The sequence below is a fragment of the Leucoraja erinacea genome, chromosome 1 (genome assembly GCF_028641065.1).
Source record: "Leucoraja erinacea ecotype New England chromosome 1, Leri_hhj_1, whole genome shotgun sequence".
In the NCBI taxonomy this organism is placed as follows: Eukaryota; Metazoa; Chordata; class Chondrichthyes; order Rajiformes; family Rajidae; genus Leucoraja; species Leucoraja erinaceus.
The window spans coordinates 83,275,545-83,299,094 of NC_073377.1; the positions used below are offsets into that span (position 1 = coordinate 83,275,545).

Consider the following 23,550-nt stretch of genomic DNA (forward strand, 5'->3'; position numbering starts at 1 on the left):
CTTGCCCAAGGGGGCACGTACAACAAGATTGCTTACTAACCCTTCCTCATTACTCAATACCCAGTCTAAAATAGCCTGCTCTCTCGTTGGTTCCTCTACATGTTGATTTAGATAACTATCCCGCATACATTCCAAGAAATCCTCTTCCTCAGCACCCCTGCCAATTTGATTCACCCAATCTATATGTAGATTGAAGTCACCCATTATAACTGTTTTGCCTTTGTCGCACGCATTTCTAATTTCCTGTTTGATACCATCTCCAACTTCACTACTACTGTTAGGTGGCCTGTACACAACACCCACCCACGTTTTCTGCCCCTTAGTGTTTCGCAGCTCTACCCATACCGATTCCACATCCTCCAAACTAATGTCCTTCCTTTCCATTGCATTAATCCCCTCTCTTATCAGTAACGCTACCCCACCTCCTTTTCCTTTCTCTCTATCCCTCCTGAATATTGAATATCCCTGGATGTTCAGCTCCCAGCCTTGGTCACCCTGGAGCCATGTCTCCGTGATCCCAACTATATCATAGTCATTAATAGCTATCTGCACATTCAGCTTATCCACCTTATTACGAATGCTCCTTGCATTGAGACACAAAGCCTTCAGGCTTGTTTTTACAACACTCTTACCCCTTATACAATTATGTTGAAAAGTGGCCCTTTTTGATTTTTGCCCGGGTTTTGTCTGCCTGCCACTTTTACTTTTCACCTTGCTACCTATTTCTTCTACCCTCATTTTACACCCCTCGGTCTCTACGCTCACACATTTAAGAAACCCTTTCCCTTTAACTCCATCCTCCACTATCCCATTCAACACCCCACCCCCCTTATTCAGTTTAAAGCCACCCGTGTAGCAGTGGCAAACCTGCCTGCCAGAATGCTGGTCCCACACCTGTTAAGATGCAATCCGTCCCTTTTGTACAGTTCCCCCTTACCCCAAAACAGATCCCAGTGATCTAAGAATCTAAATCCCTGCCCCGTGCACCAGTTCCTCAGCCACACGTTCAGGTCCCGTATCTCCCTGTTCCTGCTCTCGCCAGCACGGGGAACTGGAAGCAAAGCGGAGATAACAACCCTGGTGGTCCTGCTTTTCAACATTTTTCCGAGCTCTCTAAAGCTACAGTTGTGAGCATTGTGAGGAATTTAACAAATTAAATGAAAGTAGTAAGATTGAAACAAAATGTTGATTTTATAATATAAGGTCTTATCATTTGTTTATACAGCTAGATACCACCTTGCTCTCAGATTGTTTACCTGAAGTGACTCGGATGGCCAGGAAGTTCACTCATATTTCAACACTCCTCCAGGTACAGTCCAAAGTTACAAATTTGAACTATATCAGATCAATACTGAAGATTAATTATTCATTATATTTTATTTGTCTTAGTGTCCTCAATTTTTGCCTTAAATTTGAGTTATTTTTTAATTGATAACAATCTATCACTTGCACATGGCATTGGTTTCTCGTCAGTTCACTGGGTTCATCAATCAGATATCTAGGAGCCAAAAATAGCTTTTTTCACTATCCCTAGCCAAGGATAATTTAAAAAATCAAAGAACAAAACAAGTAAATGTTACACCTGGTCCATAAGCTTCCTGATTGTGGCCTTTTCCTTATTACATACTAGGTCTTTAAGAAGGAAATTACCAGTAGAATCCATAACTGTACTGTTGAAAGCATGTTCTGAGGTTACTTTGTTTATTGTGTCCAGTGCATGTGTTGATTAGTGATGCAAATTAGAAAATGCTGATCCTGGATATGGTTCTATTTTGATAAATATTGGTATTTAATTCGAAATAATTTGTTTGCTGAATCACTGGTATCAGCATACCTGAAGCTTTGGGTATGGTGAAGTGTGTATTTGGTAGCTCTAGTGATAGTTGGTGTTACTGATTTTATTGTCTTCCATCCCTTGAAAAAAGATGATCTTTCATCCATCATTTGCAAATGACTTGTTTCTCAACAATGTTCTTATATCGTAGAAGCCTACCAGAAATGTGTGGAAGATGCTGCATTATTTTCGATTGAATGAATGAATGAATGCATGAATGAATGAATGGGTTTATTGGCCAAGTATTCACATACAAGGAATTTGCCTTGGTGCTCCGCACACAAGTGACAACATGACATACAGTGACAGTTAAGAATGATACATAAAACATTAAACATTAATAATAAAACATTATTGAATTAAATGTGAATTAAATAAAATACCAGAGCAAAAGGAGGCAACAGATTTTTGGTTATTGAGTAGAGCTACTACTCGTGGGAAAAAAAGCTGTTTTTATGTCTGGCTGTGGCAGCTTTGACAGTTGCCTTTCAGAGGGAAGTAATTTAAAGAGTTTGTGGCCAGCATGAGAGGGGTCAGAGATGATCTTACCTGCTCGCTTTCTGGCCCTTGCAGTGTACAGTTCGTCAGTGGAGGGAAGGTTGCAGCCAATAACCTTCTCAGCTGATCGGACGATTCGCTGCAGCCTCTGGGTGTCGTGCTTGGTGACGGAGCCAAACCAGACCATGATGGAGAAAGTGAGGACAGACTCTACAATGGCCATATAGAATTGGACCATCATTGCCTGTGGCAGATTGTGCTTCCTCAGCTGCCGCAAGAAGTACATCCTCTGTTGTGCCTTTTTGACTGTGGAGTCGATGGTAGCCCCTCACTTAAGGTCCATGGAGATGGATGGTTCCCAGGAATTTTAAAGACTCCACAGATGTAACTGTGGTGTTGTTGATGATGAGTGGGGTGAGGGGAGGGGGAGCTCTCCTAAAGTCTACAATCAATTCCACTGTCTTAAGAGCATTGAGCTCCAGGTTGTTGCAATAGCACGAGGACGCCAGCTATGTCACTTCCTGTCTGTAGGCAGTTTCCTCCCCATCCTGGATCAGTCCGATCAGGATTGTGTCGTCCTCAAACTTGAGAAGCTTGTCAGTGGAGGTGCAGTCATTGGTGTGGAGAGAGTAGAGGAGAGGGGAGAGTACGCAGCCTTACGGTGTTCCTGTGCTGAGGGTTTGCGGGTCCAAGATGTGCTTTCCCAGCCTCACATGCTGCTTCCTGTCTGCCGGGAAGCTGATGATCCACCGACAGGAGGGTTCAGACACAGTCAACTTGGAAAGTTTGGAATGTAGTAGCTCTGGCACAATGGTGTTGAATGCAGAGCTAAAATCAACAAACAAAATCCTCGCATAGGGGTCTAGGTGCTGGAGGGTGAAGTGCAGGCCCAGGTTGACTGCGGCATCCGCAGATCTATTGGCCCGATGTGCAAACTGCAGAGGGTCCAGCAGGGGATTCGTGATATTTTTCAGCTTGGCCAGCACAAGCCTTTCAAGGGTCTTCATTCCTACAGAGGTCAGTGCCACAGGCCTGTAGTCATTAAGACCAGTAATCCTTGCCTTTTTGGGTACAGGTACAATAGTGGAGACTTTGAGTTTGCATATCGGGCCAATAGTCCTGTGGATGCCGCAGTCAACCTGGGCCTGCACTTCATCCTTCAGCATCTAGACCGCCAGGGAACCTATGCGAGGATTTTGTTTGTTAATTTTAGCTCTGCATTCAACATACCACCAGGGGCACTGGGGAAATGGCTAGCCCTGCCGGCAGTCTGTTAGTTTTTTAATTTTTTTTTTATTTTTAGCGTCTGTTTAAAGTTTGTTTTTATGTTCTTCAGTTTGTTTAATGTGGGAGGAGGGGGGAGTGGATCGGGGGAAACTTTTTTTCAAGTCCTCACCTTCCCGGAGATGTGATTAATTTTCGGATCACATTCTCCGGGCTCTGCGGCCTACCAACGCTGGAGCTGGGAGCCGCCTCGGACTGTCATGAGCCCCACGTGACCACTGTGGACCACTGTGGACTTGCCAACAAGGGCTCGCAGTCTCGGGAGAGGCAAGTCGGGAGCTCCAACGCCGCAGAAGGTAGGTCCAGCCCCGACGCGAGGTTCGATCGTCCGGCGCGGGGAGCTGACAACACCCCCGATGCAGGAGCTGAATGCCTCGAAGCGGAGGGCCCGAACGCCGCCGGCTACGGGAGTCAAGACCGTCCCGTCAACGGAGGGCTCGACGCCCCCGACCGAGGAAGAACTAAGGAAGAGACTTGAACATTATTTTGCCTTCCATCACAGTGAGGAATGAGTTGGAGTCACTGTGGTGGATGTTCATGTTAAATATGTTTTCGAGTCTGTTGCATTTAATTTTATGACTGACCTGGTCAGCGAAATTCCTCGTATGTTGCAAATCATACTTGGCGAATAAAATCTGATTCTGATTCTGATTGAAGCAGGCAAGGACGGTACAGGTTTGCAGGGACTGGTTGAAAATATCTGTGTAGACCATGTGCCAGTTATTCGGCACAGAGCTTGAGAGTAGAGAGGGAAATATTGTCCGGTCCTGGAGAATTTCAGCTTTTCTGTTTTCTGAAAAGCCTCTCCACCTCCTCTATTTTTATTGTTGATGATGGAGAAGTGATGTTGTGCAGCACGGAGGGTGTGGGTAATTGCGTGTGAAGTGGTGATTGGAGAGGGGTGGGTGGGAAAGGGTCCAGTCTTTTCAGAATGGAGCCTTGCTTTAAGTATGTGTGAAGTTGTGAATTGGGAGGAGTGGGTGTAGACGGGCACAGTCTTTGCAGACTGAGGTCAGGCTGTGAGTGGGTGTGATGTGTTGGTTGGGGTGGGAAAGGGTCCAGTCTTTTCAGACCTAACATATCTGAAGACCAGATCTGAAGACCAATCTGAAGATCTAATGTATCCTGTTTTATGTAGCCACAATGAGGTCCTGCTGAACAAATGAATCTTGTTGCCATGTGCATAGTCAACATTGGTTGCTGAGAACTTGGAGACATGGTGTTGCATTTCAAAAATTAAAAGACTCGACTTTTATGTATTTGCCAGGATACATTTTCAATGTCCATGTTGATATTTTTATTCAGGAAGTCTGGATGATTTTTGAAAAGTAGTTTGTTGCCTCAGTATTCTGATTTAAGCCCGTGAAGTAGTGGTCTGCAGGGCAAGAAAAATAATCTGTTAGCTAACTCCACAATGCTATGAAAAGGTTAAGAAATAGAAATATGAATACTGTTATAAAGTAAATGATGAACATGGAAAGAGAAAAGGTAAAAGGAAAACCATAGTGAGTTGCCTCAACCCCCTTTCTGAACGATAATGCTTGACGTAATTGATTAGCACAGCATTGCATGGACCCCTATTAGCATATTACCAGTCACATGCTGAACTTCAAGCATATTACACATCTGCATTCTAGGTGACAGGAATCCTGGCTGCTCACTTGCATTTTACAAAACGAACACTGACATCATAAAAACAAGCTTTCCTGAAAGACTTAAAAACTGCAAATCAGTAATTCAAAAGTTTTGAGCAATAATTTTAAACCTTTTAGAAATACTGTGTTGTTAAACGAACAATGTTTAAGGCTGCTCCTCAATTGTTTCGATCTATCTCCCAAAGCACCAGTATAAATATACACAAATCCCAATTTCCCTAAGTGCCAATTTTGTTTCTGAAATGTTGGCAGAACATATTTGGAATATAGATGCTCACATTTCTAATCTGGATGCTATTGTGTAAATGTTAATTAATAAAATCAAAACACGCAATATAATTTTGCTTTCGTGTCATGCTATTTCTTTTTAAAAGTTGCAAACTTAATTGAAATTTTAATGAAGGGGAAGAGTTGAATCTTTGACTGACTGAAATGCAGATCACAATCTGCATCAACTGATAATCTGTTTTTAGTTAACCTTGGTTACTCCACTATTTTTCTTTATTATTCATTGCCCTTTTCTTTAAATCACTAGTACCAAAAACTATCATTGGCCTGCATGTGTGAAGCCTGGGAAGATATATTAATGCAAATGGACTTAAGGCTGACAAAGTTTGTACAGGTCAGTGCTGACACAAATAATTCTATTTCAGTAAATTATGCATTAAGTAATAATCTAAAAACTGCGCCGGAACAATGCATGGTATTGTTTGTAATGCAATACATGTTCAAGATATGTGAAACCGGAAAGGAGGTTACCATTAAATATTCACAGGAAGATACACCTGCACTGGAGAGGAAATGTAAAGGAACCAGTGTAAAGTTAGAAGGAATGGTTGACGTTTTGGGTTCGGACCCTTCTTCAGACTGAAAGTCGAGGGAGACACAGAGATAAGGAAGTGTAAGGTGTGAAAATGAGACATCAAAGGAGAAGTGGCTCAAGGAAAATGTAGAATCGATCATTGTTAGCTAGGAGACGTTGACAACAAAGCAAACAGATAAAATGTAATCGGCTTCAGTCAGACTGGTCGGAGAACTGGGAAGGAGGAGGGATGGAGAGAGAGGGAAAGCAAGGTTAGAGAAGTCAATATTCATACCGCTGGGGTGTAAGCTGCCCAAGCGAAATATGAGATGCTGTTCCTCCAATTTGTGCTGGGCCTCACTCTCGACTATGGAGGAGGCCCAGGACAGAAAGGTGAGTGTGGGAATGGGAGGGGGAGTTAAAGTGTTTCGTAACCGGGAGATCAGGTAGGTTTACACAAAATGCTGGATTAACTCAGCAGGACAGGCAGCATCTCTGGAGAGAAGGAATGGGTGATGTTTCGGGTTGATACCCTTCTTCAGACTGATGTCTGGGGAGTGGGCGGGACAGAGATAGAATGTAGTCGGAGACAATAAGACTGGTGGGAGAACTGGGTAGGGGGAGGGGATGGGGAGAGAGGGAAAGCAAGGGCTATTTGAAGTTAGTCAATGTTCATACCGCTGGGGTGTAAGCTAATCAAGCAAAATATGAAGTACTGTTCCTCCAATTTGCACTGTGCCTCACTATGACAATAGAGGAGGCCCAGGCCAGAAAAGTAGGATTGGGAATGGTAGGGGGAGTTGAAGTGCTGAGCATCTGGGAGATCGGGTAGGTTAAGGCGGACTGAGCGGAGGTGTTTAGCGAAACGATCGCCGAGCCTGCGCTTGGTCTCGCTGATGTACAGGAGTTGACACCTGGAACAGCGGATACAGTAGATGAGGTTGGAGGAAGTGCAAGTGAACCTCTGCCTCACCTGGAAAGACTGTTGGGGTCCTTGGATGGAGTCGAGGGGGAAGGTAACGGGACAGGTGTTACATCTTTTGCGGTTGCAGGAGAAAGTACCTGGGGAGGGGGTGGAATGGGTGGGAAGAGATGTTGACCAGGGAGTTGTGGAGGGAATGGTCTCTGCGGAAAGCAGAAAGGGGTGGAGATGGGAAGATGTGTTTAGTGCTGGGATCTCGTTGGAGGTGGCGAAAATGTTGGAGGATTATGTGCTGTATGCGACAGCTGATGGGGTGAAAGGTGAGGACTAGGGGGACTCTGTTCCTGTTGCGACTGGGGGGGAGGGGGAGCAAGAGCGGAGCTGCGGGATATCTCTCCCATTCAAACTGATCAAAGTTATGTCAATAAAATGATGGATTAAAAAAAAGTTCAGAACTCTACAAGTGTACTCTATTAGAGAAAAGGCTTTCATACTCAAAGCAACTGAGGAGGTTTGAAAGGGAGATGTAATATTGTAAACTCTTCACCTGAATATGAGTATGGATGTGTGGATATTAGATATCAAATAAGCACAATACTTGTTTTACATCTTCTCACTAATTTCATTAATTATATCCTATTTTGCTTTGGAACAGATTTACACCAAAACCTACTCCAGTCTTGGTATTTAAAGAAAATCTGACAGTAGTACTGTGTAAATAGTGATTTCATCTGAGATTATTAAACAAAATGAAATTACTTATTTCATTTGAATGACTGGGTAATTTCATTATAAACTAGACCAAGTGCAGACCCGTTGGGTCTGTTCCCCCAACATGCGGTTGTGGGGGATGCGGCAAGCAGCATCACACACTAACTACCCCCCCCCCTCCCCCCCCCCCGCACTCACTCACGCTAATAGAGGGCAGGAAGGGGGAGAGAGGGCGGGAGGAGAGAGGGGGGGAGAGAGGAGAGAGGGAGTGCTGCTGAGAGGGGGGTGAGATGAGGGGCAGGGGAGAGGTGGGGAGCAGGGAGGGGGTAGGGGTGTGTGGAGGGTAGTTTAGGGGAGGGACGGTGGGGGAGGGGAGGGGAGGGGGAGGGGGGGGGAGGGGGGGGGGAGGGGGGGGGGGGGGGGGGGGAGGGGGGGAGGGGAGGGGAGGGGGGGGGAGGAGAGGGGAGGGGAGCAGAGGGGAGGAGGGGAGAGGAGAGGGGAGGAGGGGGGAGGAGAGGGAGGGCGGGGAGAGGAGAGAGGGAGGGGAGAGGAGAGGGAGGGGGAGAGAGTGCCTTTTTACTTCAACCCAAACCCAAACAACCATTTGCAGGCACTGCTTTTTTCCTCTAACCATATTTTCATTTTCAAACCAAATTAAGGGTACTCACAGTGCTGTAGACATTTGGCAGTGTCATTCAAAGCTCTGATTGAGACACCACTTGCAGAGAGACTGATTGAGGCACACCACTTCCTGGTTTTATAGTCCTTCCCCCTCCCTCCAGCAGGGGCAGCAGTGAGAATGGGGAATGTTGTAAAAACATTAATATCTCTGTCAATTTTCATCGACGGGAAAAATCCTCGGCACACATACGGCGGAGGGGGGCTCTGAGCGAGGTGGCCAAAAATGACGGCCGTAGGTTGCGGCGTTCTCTCGGAAACCGCAGCACAGAAAGCCAAAACCGGTCAAGAACAGAGTTTTAGTAATATAGATATAACAGGGCTGCCAACATTGGGTGAGAGTTGAGAGTGAGAAATTGTGAGGGAGCGCTGCGACCGGGGGGGTGTTTTAGGTTACAGCCCGTGTGCCGTAGGTTGCCGAACCCTGTCCTAGATGTTTGGCCTCATTGTGGTCCTCCCCATGTTTTACAACCGATTCACCTGGTTAGTTTTATCTCCAGCTGCTTCATGTTGTCGGCGGCTGCACATCCAACCAAGAAAGAAGAGAAGAGAAGTGATGCGACGTCACTCACAGCCGCCAACTGACGCGCTTCCCCAGACTGCACAGATTGTTGTGATGTGGCGCAAAAAGACAAACTGTGCAGGGACTGAAGACCGTGAGAATTCTGTCATCAGCGTGAGAATTGGCTGAAATGCGTGACTCTCACGCTCAAAGCGTGAGAGTTGGCAGCCCTGTCTAAGGCCAGGATGCGACAACAGACGCACAGGGAGACACACATAGACATACACAAAGGAAGACACACACACACACTCAGGGAGACAGACAGACACACACACACACACACACACAGGGAGACAGACAGACAGACACACACACACACACACACACAGACAGACAGACACACACACACACACACACACACACACACACACACACACACACACACACACACACACACACACACAGGGAGACACACAGACATGCACACACACAGACATGCACACACACAGACACAGGGAGACACACACACACACACACAGGGAGACACACACACACACACACACACACACACACACACAGACACACACACACACACACACACACACACACACACACACAGGGAGACACACACACACACACACACACACACACACACACACACACACACACACACAGACACACACACACACAGACGCGCACACACACACACACACACACCACACACACACACACACACACACACACACACACACACACACACACACACACACACACACACACACACACACACACACACACACACACACACACACACACACACACAGGGACACAGGGAGACACACACACACACACACACACACACACACACACACACACACACACACACACACACACACACACACACACACACACACACAGACACACACAGACACAGACACACACACAGGGAGACACACACACACACACACACAGGGAGACACATACACACAGGGAGACACACACACAGGGAGACACACACACACACAGGGAGACACATACACATGCGCGCACACACACACACAGACACGCACACAGACAGATACACACACACACACACACACACACACACACAGGGATACACACACACACACACCTTTCCTTTCCCCCCTCTATCCTCCACCCCTCCCTCCCTCTCTTTCCTCCCCTCCCTCTTTTTCCTCACGCTCCCTCTTTTTCCTCATGCTTCCTCTTTCTCCCCTTTCTCCTTCCCTTCCTTCATCCCCTTTCTACATCCCCTCCCCCTGTCTCTCCTTGCCTCCATCCCTTTTTTTCTCTCTCTCTTTCTCCCCTCCCTCTCTTTCCCGGGCTGCCCAATGGGGAGTCTGGTGTGGATTGGCAGACCGCTCACAAAAGCGCTGGCACCCGCTGCCCGGGACCGACGCGCTTCCCCAATCCGTGCAGATCGTTGTCATGCAGTGCAAACTTGAGACAAACTGCTCCGCTATAGGATCTTTGCTGTGCAGGGACTGAAGACAGCCTGTCAGCGTGAGAATTCTGTCTTCAGCGTGAGGGCGTGAGAATTGGCTGAAATGCGTGAGTGTCACGCTCAAAGCGTGAGTTGGCAGCCCTGAATATAATGTATTTGTGCATAAAATGTTGGAAGCTAACAAAAGAACAACACCACAATGGTAGGAAAGGTAGTTCCCTGGAGACTTACTGTAAATCTCCAAAATATTTTACAAGCACTGTCCCACCTTGTGCTGGTTAGTTAATCATTTGCAACAATCTTTATGCTGAAACTGCCTTGCTTTAGTTGAAACAATTTTCAAAATGGATGATGAAATGTTCCTCCAAAACAGTTGTTTCAGTGATATCTTGCTGAATTAAGCTAAAACTGCTATGACCATAAAACACACATTCAGATTGAAATAGCTGTCAATTAATTAGACATTATGTTTCTTTATGTCTTATTCAAAAATTAGTAAAAATGATACATTACACAAACAATTACATTGTTTAAAGGTTATTGGAAAGTTTATTTTAAAATTTAAAAACACGTAATAGATTATGCATGTTTAAACTAACGCAATGAATCCAAAAAGTCTGAACTACCCAGCCATTAATGTCTTTCAAACGCGTTCTTTTCTTGCCGGCTTAATTTTCCATATTCTACTATAAGAGGTGTCTCCTCTTCGCAGAAAACAGTAGTGCACCACAGAATTTAATATTGTTATTTCCATTGTAGTACAATAGCCTCTATAGTAATGAGAGTCCCATAAGGTGATAGGTTGCATAATCTCAATTGTAAATGTTTTTCTGTCTAGGAAAAAAACACTAAAACCTCAGTGCAGGAAGAATTCATGCAGCTGCTGATGTGGGGTAAAGCGAGGTAAGTTTGCAAAGCCACTCGATCATTATCACAAGAATCTGTTTAAAATGACACACAAATGTGCTCAATAATTTACCTGGCGCACACATTAATATCCAGGTTAGTTAATGATAAATTGTCGTTTCGATGCCTCTTGAATATCTGTAAAACTTGGCATGTGATAGCGGATTATGTTTTCACTTAATTTGCAATGTCTCCATTTTTCATGTCTATTCCCATTATCGTTGGTTGACAGGGCTGCTGCCAAACTTTAAATTATGTTTTCATTTCTTTATAACCATTTTTATTTGTGGCTTTTGTAAATTTTCTAATTTAATTCTCTCCTGATCACCTTACTTCCATCTACCAAACTGCCACCAATTAATTGTAAGGTGTTTTGAAATGTGTATTCTCACTTTGATTCTTTTTCTTTTGCTTGTAGTCCAATTAGTTCATTATATTTTGTCGGCCTTACTTCTGCTGATTCTGATTTTGTTTAATTAATTTTCAGGAAACCTGTTTTAAGTCTGATGGCAAAATTATTTTTAGGGGCAGCATGCCAAAGTGTTATTTTATTTAACAAAATCATATGGTGCTTGCTTCTTACCTTGACTTTTAAATAGTCTGTCTAATGCAGGCTAATTTTATCTGATTTTGGATACATTTCATTGATTTTGTTCAGATGACAGCAACATATTGCTGACCTAAATTAAAAACTAAAATCATTAAGAATCTATTTAATTTAATTAATTTAGGTGAGACCATTATTTGGAACTACCAGCTATTTTTCTGCTTCTCCGTCTCAATCTTCCATTCATTAGCTTCCTTTATTTATATCAGTTCAGTTACTTTTATATGATTGCTTTCATTGTCCATTGTCCCGTTTATTTTTCTGGTTCAGTAAATGTAATGGTCTTTGATTTCCATTTCCATCCTTCTATTACTGTTCTTTTTTGTGATTTTTTTTTCTCTTGATTACTGACGGAGTAAAAGTAATCAACATTTCTATATTATCTTGCTGGAACTAATACATATTTTTTCTTGTTATAAGTCCAGAGTTGCAATCTTTGCTTATGAGCCAGCTAACAGTTAAGGTGAGTATGTTAAAAGATATCAATTAAGAATGAAATTAAAGTTCTAGCAACTAGCAGTGATCTTGAATAAGCTAATCAAGTGACTATGATAAAGATTGCAATTCTTTACCTTGATACTATTTTTTGTGATAGGTGCAGTTGATTGTTACTACTTTGCATGTGTACATTTTGCTTTGTTTGAAACAGGGTTTAAAGAAGCTTGGCCAATCTATTGAATCGTCTTACTCGAGTATTCAGAAACTAGTTATTAGTCACTTACAAAGGTAGAGTATTATTCTTTTAAATTGTGAGAATGAGTTTATGTTTAATTTCAAGTCTTATTATTATATTATATTTCCAAACTTTTATATTGGTCCATAGTTGTAACGTATCACAATCGAGATAGTTTGAACCAAATTGTTGCATAAAATATATATATATTTTCAATATTTTATTTTTATAGCTGCAAACTAAAAACTATGCTTCTTCAAATTAGAGTACATTATAACACTTTCAACCAAACAACTGGATCTTTACTTTATATGGCTTACTTTTAGGATACAAAATCAAGTTACGATGTGATTTGTTTTTCTGTTAGTATTGTGCTGATTTTCTTTGTGTTTTACCATCATATACAGTGGATCAGAGGCTCTTCTGTACCATTTAAATGAGCTAAAGGGGATGGCTATGTGGAAGCAGAAATACCAACCTTTAGGATTAGATGTGCCAGCAATAGAAGGTACGATCTCAATAATTTTGGTTCATAATTGCATAAAATTAATTACTATTAAGCAAGTAGATATCTTTATCAAATGCACCATAGAAAGCATCCCATTAGATGGTATCACAATTTAGTTTGGCAACCACTGTGCACATCCACTAGAAATTGCAGAGAGTTGTGGGTACAGCCCAGTCTATCACACAAACCAGCCTCTTCCCCCCCCCCCCCCCCCCCCCAAACCACCCTCCCTCTCCTCAATTTCATGTATACCTAACGCTGCTCAGGAAAGTAGCCAACATCATCAAGGAGTACTTACACACTGATCATTCTCTGCCATTTCCCATTGTGCAAAATATATAAAAGCTTGAAAGTATGAGATTCAGCACTATAACTACACACTAATCCTATACTCCACACTGGGCCAATTTACAGAGGACAATGAACCTACATACCCATATGTCTTTGGGATATGGGAGAAGACCGGAGCACCCGGAGGAAACCCACTGTGCCACCCTGTAGTAATTGTACTACTGAACGGACATCTAATAAGCTATGGGTTTAGTCCTTTCTCCCCATCCTCATTGCTTCCATGCACATTTTTTTATCTGCACTTTCTCTGTTGCTATAGCACAATATTCTACACTGATTATTATTCTTAATGCTACTTTTTATTCTTGTGCATGGTTTCATGTACTTGTATATGCTATGATTTGACTGGATAGCAAACAAAACAAGGTTTTTCTCGGTATCTTTAAAAAAATCTTTTTAATAGCTGAAAGTTGATAAGTTTATGCAAGCTAAAAATATTAAAGACTCTGTTACATTGTATCATTGCACGTCAATAGAAGTGATTTTTATCAATTTCAATGGCCTCCCGTGGTGAAATTGGTAGATGGTGTTCTTAAGAGATAACGGCATCTGATTATTGTGGAAGGGTACATGGAAACATTTTTGACTATTTCGCCCTACTTCGTCTCATTCCGCTGCTCCCAAGATAGCTTTGGTACTTATTTCTGGCTTGCAATTAGATATTATTTCCTGACATAACACACTTTTAGGTGGAGACACGAGGAACTGCAAATGCAGGTTTACAAAAAAAAGACACAGTGCTGGAATAACTCAGGTGGTCAGGCAGCATCTTTGGAGAACATGGATAGATGACAATTCGGGTCAGGACCCTTTTTCAGACATTGTGTTGGGGAGGGTTAAAAGCTGAAAGAGATGTGGGGGCAGGACAAGCCAAGCCAGTGATAGGTAGATACAGGTGAGGGGATGTTTGGATAGGTAGATGGTTGGACAAAGGCCAGAGATGAAAAATCTGAGATAAGAATAGAAGAGATGCAAATTGTGAAGCTAGAGGATGGAATATAGGTGGAAGATGGGGAAGGGAAGAAATGTGTGCAAATCCAGATGGGGCACAGGAAAGAGAGTATGGGGGGGGGGGGGGGAGTGGGGTGATGAAACTGGAGAATTTCATACCTTTAGGTTGCAACCTACTGAAGCAGAATGTGAGGTGCTGTTCCTCCAGTTTGTGTGTGGCAATGGAGGGGTCCCAGGACAGAAATGTCAGTGTGGGAATGGGAAGGGGTTAAAATAGTTAGCAACCAGGATATCCAGGAGGCTTTGGGTGACCAAGTACAAATGTTCGGCATGACAGTCGCCTATTCTATACTTGGTCTCGTCAATGTAATGGCTGCCAATCAAGACTCTTTTATGCTCATTGACATTATTTGGTACTATCTTTGATTATCTTGACCATCACAATTATGCTGAAAGATCCAACAGTGGTGATAGATCAAGTATAATCCCATAGTAATTATTAGTACTGAGTTTAGAAGGATGAGAGGGAATCTCATTGAAACATATACGATTGTTAAGGGTTTGGACCCGCTAGAGGCAGGAAACAAGTTCCCGATGCTGGGGGAGTCCAGAACCAGGGGCCACAGTTTAAGAATAAGGAGTAAGCCATTTAGAACGGAGACGAGGAAACACTTTTTCTCACAGAGAGTGGTGGAATTTTCTGCCTCAGAGGACGGTGGAGGCAGGTTCTCTGGATGCTTTCAAGAGAGAGCTAGATAGGGCTCTTAAAAATAGTGGAGTCAGGGCATATGGGGAGAAGGCAGGAACGGGGTACTGATTGGGGATGATCAGCCATGATCACATTGAATGGCGGTGCTGGCTCGAAGGGCCGAATTGCCTACTGCTGCACCTATTGTCTATTGTCTTTTAGTAAGGCAACAACATTTACAATGAAGGATCTACAATTCATAAGTTTCTGTTTACTTATATATTGGAATGATACCATATTAAAATTACATTTTGATTTTCCATTAGTCAATATTTTAAAACAATTACTTGTTCTCTTTCAAAGATGCCATAAATGCTGTGGGAACATTCATACTGAAAGCAAATGAGTTATTACAGTAAGTACACTTTTTTTTTAAAAAAGCTATTGGGTAACAAGTATTTGATTTTTTGGTATGTGCCAAAGCTGATTATATGACAAAAAGAGAAATGTAATTCAGCAGACAGTATTATCCAAAATAACTTTGATATAGGCACCAATTTCACGTGGAATTGCTGTCGGTCCAGCCTTTGATATTCGGCAGGTCCTTGACTTGTGTGACTGCGCGCTCACTGATGGAGTGTGCTGGAGATCAGGTGCTGGTACACTGCTCCGATGCTCTGACAGTGATTGTTTTGGATTGTAAAAAGCTAATGGGCTGATTGTTCTTTGTATCTGGCCTCCCGCTTTGACGCTTGCCGTGATTGGCATACAAGTAGCTGCTCACTTATATGCATGGGATTACTGATCTTCACTAAAAGTTGAGTTATGAAGAGGAGGAATGCTGGAATCTTGAGCAAAACACACATTATTGGAGGATATTAGCGGCTCAAGCATTAACTGTGGAGGGAATGGACAGGTGACATTTTGCTTTGGGACCCTTCTTCAAAATGTTGTAGGGCTCCTAGAGTCTAAGGAAGGGTCTTGAATCGTAATGTCACTTGTCCATTCTCTCCCCGGAAACTGCCTGACAGCTAAGTTCCTCCCACACTTAATGTTGAGGTTATATTTTTGCTTCTCATTTCATTTTAAACAATTTTATAAATATTGAAGGTACACAAAAATGCTGGAAGAACTCAGTGGGTGCAGCAGCATCTATGGAGCGAAGGAGTTAGGCAACGTTTTGGGCCGAAACCCTATAAATATTGAATGAAATTTTTAATGTTAAGAAATATTTCATGAAATTTACATATTTATAATGTTAAATAGTTTGTAAAAATTGTTCAATCCTTTTAAATAGTTTTCAGATTGTTCTGGTTCCAGAGATTTAAAAGTAACTAGAGCCCGTTGGGTCTGCTCCCCCAATGGTGTGATCCCCCAACCCAATATTCCACCTTGCACCCGTCTCCTCCAACAGAACTGAACCCGTTCCCAAATGTAAGATTCCAGCACTCCGCTGCCTCCCTCAGCAGTGGATTTAAAAAAAAATCCAATTTCACCTACCCTGCCTGCTGCAGCAGTTCCAATTTCAATACCAATTGGCCCTCCCCCTCCTGTTGAAGCACTTGCTGTGATATCCCATTGAGGTGAAAAGTTCAGAGTGTTCCTGTCTTGCAACTTTGGTTTGAAGTGTGTTGGAAGCTGATAGGAAGGAGCAGCGAATCAAAAGGCAGAAAGGCAGCCGGACGGACGGACGGCAGGCGGCAGCCACAGACTTTTATAATAACTAGACCAAGTGCAGACCCGTTGGGTCTGTTTCCCCAACAGCGTTTGCGGGGGGTGGGGGGGGGGGGGGGGTGTGAAGAGGTGTGAAGAGGGAGGGGAGGAGGAAACGGGGATAGATTTGGGAGGGAAAGGAGAGCGCGGTAGGGGGTGAGAGATGTGGGGGAGGAGGGGGGGGGGGGGAGGAGGGAGGGATGGGGAGAGGTGGGGGTGGGGGGAAAGAGGGGAAAGAGTCGGGAGGGAGAGGGGAGGGGAAGGGGGGAGAGAAGTGGAAGAGTGGGGAGGGAGGTGGAGAGGGGTAGCGGGAGTGATGGAAGAGGGACAGAGGGATAGGGGGAAGGGGGTGGGGGAGAGAGGGAAGGGGGTGGGGTAGACAGGGAAGGGGGGTGGGGGGAGAGAGGGATGGGAGAGGCGTGAGGAGAGGGAGGGGGAGGAGAGAGTGGGAGAGAAGTGAAAGAGTGGGGAGGGAGGGAGGGAGGGGATGGGGGTAGCGGGAGTGGTAGAAGAGGGACGGGGGAGTGGTGGGGGAAGAGGGACAGAGGGGTAGGGGATGGGGGTGGGGGAGAGGGGGAAGGGAGGGGAAGAGAGAGAGGGGTGGGGGTGGAGAGGCGTGGGGTAAGGGGATAGAAGTGGAAGAATGGGGAGGGAGGATTAGGGGGAGTGGTGAAAGAGGGGTAGGGGGAAGGGGGTGGCGGTAGCGAGGGAAGGGGGTGGGGGAGAGAGAGATGGGTGGCACAGGGAGAGGGGTGGGGAGAGGGAAACATAGAAATTAAGTGCAGGAGTAGGCCATTCGGACCTTTGAGCCTGCACCTAAGCAACCAATATGATCATGGCTGATCATCCAACTCAGTATCCTGTACCTGCCTTCTCTCCATACCCCCTGATCCCTTTAGCCACAAGGGCCACATCTAACCCTCTTAAATCTAGCCAATGAACTGGCCTCAACTACCTTCTGTGGCGGATAATTCCAGAGATTCACCACTCTCTGTGTGAAACATGTTTTTCTCATCTCGGTCCTAAAGGATTTCCCGCTTATCTTTAAACTGTGACCCCTTTTTCTGGACTTCCCCAACATCTGGAACAATTTTCCTGCATCTAGCCTGTCCAACCGCTTAAGAATTTTGTACGTTTTTATAAGATCTGCCCTCAATCTTCTAAATTCTAGCGAGTACAAGCCGAGTCTATCTTGTCTTTCTTCATATGAAAGTCCTGACATCCCAGGAATAAGTCTGGTGAACCTTCTCTGTACTCCCTCTATGGCAAGAATGTCTTTGAGCATTGGACATTGTGACATCACACGATGGAACGTTCAGCGGGTGCTGGTGCTCCTGCAAAGGCATATGTAAATGATTCCATTCCGTTTGGACATATGTGAACATTGGGCATTGTGATATCACACGATGGAACGTTCACCAGGGGGGCTGATTCTATGGGTGAGATGCCAGCTTTTTTTTTGAAATATTGGGAGGGGGGGGGGGGGGGGGGAGGAGAAGGATTTGATTAAAAATGTCTACATAAATACGACAAAATGTAATCAGGAGTTTCTATAAGATCCTCCCTCAATCTTCTAAAATCTAGCGAGTACAAGCCGAGTCTATCCAGTCTTTCTTCATATGGTGAACCTTAACCATATAACAATTACAGCACGGAAACAGGCCATCTTGACCCTTCTAGTCCGTGCCGAACACGTATTCTCCCCTAGTCTCATATACCTGCGCTCAGACCATAACCTTCCATTCCTTTCCCGTCCGTATAACTATCCAATTTATTTTTAAATTATAAAAACGAACCTGCCTCCACCACCTTCACTGGAAGCTCATTCCACACAGCTACCACTCTCTGAGTAAAGAAGCTCCCCCTCATGTTACCCCTAAACTTCTGTCCCTTAATTCTCAAGTCAAAGGGCGACAGATAGCACAATGGGCTAAGAGTTCGGCTGGCGACCGGAAGGTAGCCGGTTCAAATCCCGCTTGGAGTGCATACTGTCGTTGTGTCCTTGGGCAAGACACTTCACCCACCTTTGCCTGTAATGGAATGTAATTACGGCGGCAGGCGCGGGCACACCGCGACGCCCTGTGTCTCCCTTTCAAGGGAGATGCTAAAAATGCATTTCGTTGTCTCTGTACTGTACACTGACAATGACAATAAATTGAATCATTTCATTTTTTTTTTCATGTCCTCTTGTTTGAATCTTCCCTCCTCTCAGTGGGAAAAGCTTATCCACGTCAACTCTGTCTATCCCTCTCATCATTTTAAAGACCTCTATCAAGTCCCCCCTTAAACCTTCTGCGCTCCAAAGAATAAGGGCCTAACTTGTTCAACCTTTCTCTGTAACTTAGTTGATGAAACCCTGGCAACATTCTAGTAAATCTCCTCTGTACTCTCTCCATTGATGAACCTTCTCTGTACTCACTCTATGGCAACAATGCCTTTGAGCATTGGGCATTGTGACATCTGTTTCCCCAACGGCGTTTGCGAACGGCGTTTGCGGGGGGGTGAGAAGAGGGGAGGGAGGAGGAGGAAACGGAATAGATTTGGGAGGGAAAGGAGAGCGGGGTAGGGGGTGAGGGATGGGGAGAGAGCTTTGGGGGAGGGGGGATGGGGAGGGAGGGGAGGGGAGGAGGGAGGGATGGGGAGAGGGGGGTGGAGGGAAAGAGGGGAAAGAGTGGGGAGGGAGGAGGAGAGGGGGTAGCAGGAGTGATGGAAGAGGGACAGAGGGATAGGGGAAGGGTGGGGTGGGGGGGGAGGGGGGGGGGGGTAGAGGGAAGGGGGTGGGGTAGAGAGGGATGGGAGAGGGGTGAGGAGAGGGGGGAGGAGAGAGTGGGGAGAGAAGAGGGGTAGCGGGGTGTGGTAGAATAGGGGACGGGGGGAGTGGTGGAAGAGAGGGACAGAGGGGTAGGGGAAGGGGTGCGGGAGAGAGGGGGAAGGGAGGGGAAGAGAGGGGGTGGGGGGGGGGTGGGAGAGGCGTGGGGTAAGGGGGTAGAAGTGGAAGAGTGGGGAGGGATGGGTAGGGGGAGTGGTGAAAGAGGGGACAGTGGGGTAGGGGGAAGAGGGTGGTGGTAGAGAGGGAAGGGGGTGGTGGTAGAGAGGGAAGGGGGTGGGGGAGAAAGAGATGGGTGGCAGAGGGAGAGGGGTGAGGAGAGGGACAGATAGAAACATAGAAATTAAGTGCAGGAGTAGGCCATTCGGCCCTTCGAGCCTGTACCGTCATTCAATATGATCATGGCTGATCATCCAACTCAGTATCCTGTTCCTGCCTTCTCTCCATACCCCCTGATCCCTTTAGCCACAAGGGCCACATCTAAGTCCCTCTTAAATATAGCCAATGAACTGGCCTCAACTACCTTCTGTGGCAGAGAGTTCCAGAGACTCACCACTATCTGTGTGAAAAATGTTTTCCTCATCTCACTACTAAAGGATTTCCCCTTTATCCTTAAACTGTGTACCGCTTGTCCTGGACTTTCCCAACATCTGGAACAACCTTCCTGCATCAGACAAATGCAATTCAGGACTTTTCACTTCACAAGCAAACCAGAATGACAGTTAGTGAAGAATTTGAATAATCGCTGAGCGTTCTCTATGGCAACAATGTATTTGAGCATTGGGCATTATGACATCACACGATGGAACGTTCACCAGGGGCTGGGCTCCTGCAAAGGCATATGTAAATGAATCCAATCCGATTGGCCATCTGTGAGCATTGGGCATTGTGACATCACACGATGGAACATTCACCAGGGGGCTGGGGCTGGGGCTGTTTCTATGGGTGAGAAGCCTGTTTATTTTTGAAATATTGTGGGGGGGGGGGGGGGTGACGGATTTGATTAAAAAAGTGTACTTAAACACGACGAAATGTAATGAGGAGCGGTTACTTAGAAAGAAAAGCGAAATCTCTACCGAAATGGAAAAGACGTCGACGATTCTGCGTCCGGTTTCGGACTTGCGGAGAATCAAAGGAAGAAACGCGGCCAGAAGCCGTACATCCAAATGGATCCATTCCGATTGGACGTCCGCGAGCATCGGGCATTGTGACATCGCACGGCGGGAACGAATCGAAAGGCAGGAAGGGATCCGTACTGCAGGCGGACGGATGGGTTTGAGTTTTATATATTAATAGATAGATAGATGGAAATGTTTGATCTGCCAGAGTTTGCCAGTCCAATTCTGGGGCTGGCGTGGGGCCCACCTGGGCATGATTGCCATTCATGGCCTAATATCCCTGGTGGATGCCTACTGTACTTTGGTGAAAATAAGTGCGACTGTGGGATCAAGGGAGCAAAGTGTGGGTGTTGGGCCAGATGAAATAAGATTTAGCCTATTACTTTATAGTAATAGTTATAATAATGATGATATGGAAAAGGCTTGTCTTTGCAATGATAACTACCTATATTTGAATTTTTTTGTTCAGAATGTGATAAATTTCCTGTAATGTATAGAACACTAAATGATTATACTTTGCTAGTAGAAATATATAGTTTTTAAAAAAAATGAGTGAGTGTGTGTATATATATATATATACTAGACTAAGTGGGACCCGTTGGGTCCCAGCATCACACAGGAGGGCTGGTCATCCAACGTAATATTCCACCTCTCCAGCAATTCTAATATTGGTGGCCAGTTGGGGGGGGGGGGGGCTTTCTGGAGCGCTAGTATGGGTGTTATGGGCTGAAGGGACTGGTTTCCAGAGGGCTAATATGCAAATTGTGCGCCAAATGGATTCTTGGGCTGGCGTCTCAGTCAATCAAGCCTGTTGTGCTGGCAGCTCACTCACGGCTGGTGGGCTGGTAGTTGACTCACAGCTAATCCTTGAAATTCTATTTCAAGCAGGGTATAAGGCCACCAAATTCAAGTGCAGTTTCTTACCACTTCTAGCAGGGTGCAAGGCCACCAAATTCAAGTGCAGTTTCATACCATTTGAAGTACGGTGCCACTAAAGACAGCGAGTCGTGACCTCTCCCTCCTCCAGCTTGCAGAGACTGAGCCACACCCACATTTCCGGGTTTTATAACCCCTTCCCCCCCACCCCCACCCCCGGAAAATGTGTGGCTTTCATGGAATGATTGACAGGAGAGAGATTCTCAACATTTTTTTTCAAACATAACACTTTTATTTTTCATTGATGGGAAGAATTCTCTGCACCTGCTCAGTGGAGGGGGACTGAGTAAGATGGCCAAAAATCACAGCCGTATGTGGTAGCGCTTTATCTAAAATCAATATACAGTGCAAACAGGAAGTAAGTGCATTCACAGTAGTGCCTTTTAACTTCAAGCCAAAGCACCCAAGCCACCATTTGCAGTAAGTAGTGCCTTTCAACTTCAAGCCAAAGCAACCAAGCCACCATTTGCAGTAATAGTGCCTTTCAACTTCAAGCCATTGCACCCAAGCCACCATTTGCAGTAAGTACTGCCTTTCAACTGCAAACCAAAGCACCCAAGCTACCATTTGCAGTAAGTAGTGCCTTTCAACTTCAAGCCCCAATTTGCAGTAAGTAATGCCTTTCAACTTCAGGCCAATGCACCCACGCCCCCCATTTGCAGTAAGTAGTGCCTTTCAACTTCAAGCCACACCCAAGCCATCATTTGCAGGAAGTAGTGCCTTCAAACTTTCACACCCAAGCCACCATTTGGGGGGGAGTGCTTTCAACTGGAGCAAAGCTAGCCACCATTTGCAGTAAGTAGTGCCTTTCATCTTCATGCCACATTTTAAGACACACCCAAGCCAAGCCAACCAGGGGGTAGGAGGGGGGGGGGGGGGGGGGGGGGGGGGAGGCTTTCATTATGAACCATTTTAGAACCAAGACATTTTTTTTGTAAGCTTTAGAACAATAGACATTTTTTGCAAGCTTTAGAACCAATAGACATTTTTTGCAAGCTTTAGAACCAATAGTCATTTTTTTGCAAGCTTTAGAACCCAATAGACATTTTTTGCAAGCTTTAGAACCAATAGAGACACTTTTTGCAAGCTTTAGAACCAATAGACACTTTTTTGCAAGGTTTAGAACCTATAGACACATTCTGCAAGCATTTTAGAACCACTAATGGCACTTGTGTGCCGAGGATTTTTCCCGTCGATTAAAAATGAAAGAGATATTAATGTTTACACAAAATTCCCCATTCTCTCTGCTGCCCCCGCTGGCGGCAGGGGGGAGGGACCTAAGGGGGGCTCTGAGCAAGGTGGCCAAAAATGACGGCCGTAGGTGGCGGCGTTCTCTCGGAAATCGCAGCACAGATGGCCAAAACCGGTCAAGAACAGACTTTTAGTAATATAGATTATATAGAGATGGATGGATAATTTGAGATGTTTAACTTGCATATCTTTAAATTAAATACCCGTTAATTTTGTGATCAGCAGCAAATGAATGTCTCAAGCTGTTTGTTGTAGATTTTTGCTCGGGAAATTGAAGCAATTGGAAAAATACATTTTGGTACGATACCGTCTGCAAGGTGAACTGGCCAAGCCATGATGCCGCTCCTTCACCAGTTAGATGGAGGAAACATAAAGAGAGATACAGAGTCTGAACCAGGACATATCAATTGAAACAATTAAAACTCTAAGTCATGTGTAAATAGCAATGAGTGGAAGAAAGAATTAAACCAAACAGCAGGAAAAAAAGAAAAACATTGAAAAAAATGAAGAAAGGTGAAATTGGAGGAGATACAGTGCTCTCCATAATGTTTGGGACAAAGACCCATCATTTATTTATTTACCTCTACTCCACAATTTGAGATTTGTAATAGAAAAAAAAATCACATGTGGTTAAAGTGCACATTGTCAGATTTTAATAAAGGCCATTTTT

General features: G+C 44.8%; 1 protein-coding gene across 3 annotated transcripts in view; it reads left to right on the top strand.

Annotated features, from left to right (window-relative positions):
* The window catches only part of anapc4 (anaphase promoting complex subunit 4), a 116,529-nt gene that overhangs the window by 31,205 nt on the left and 61,774 nt on the right, over nt 1-23,550 (top strand). For all 3 annotated transcript variants that reach the window (XM_055638015.1, XM_055638034.1, XM_055638025.1), the window contains exons 10-16: nt 1,226-1,309; nt 5,807-5,893; nt 11,190-11,254; nt 12,285-12,327; nt 12,514-12,590; nt 12,945-13,045; nt 15,399-15,450. In XM_055638015.1, coding sequence (XP_055493990.1) covers nt 1,226-1,309; nt 5,807-5,893; nt 11,190-11,254; nt 12,285-12,327; nt 12,514-12,590; nt 12,945-13,045; nt 15,399-15,450 — 509 coding nt within the window. The remainder of the gene's footprint in view (nt 1-1,225; nt 1,310-5,806; nt 5,894-11,189; nt 11,255-12,284; nt 12,328-12,513; nt 12,591-12,944; nt 13,046-15,398; nt 15,451-23,550) is intronic.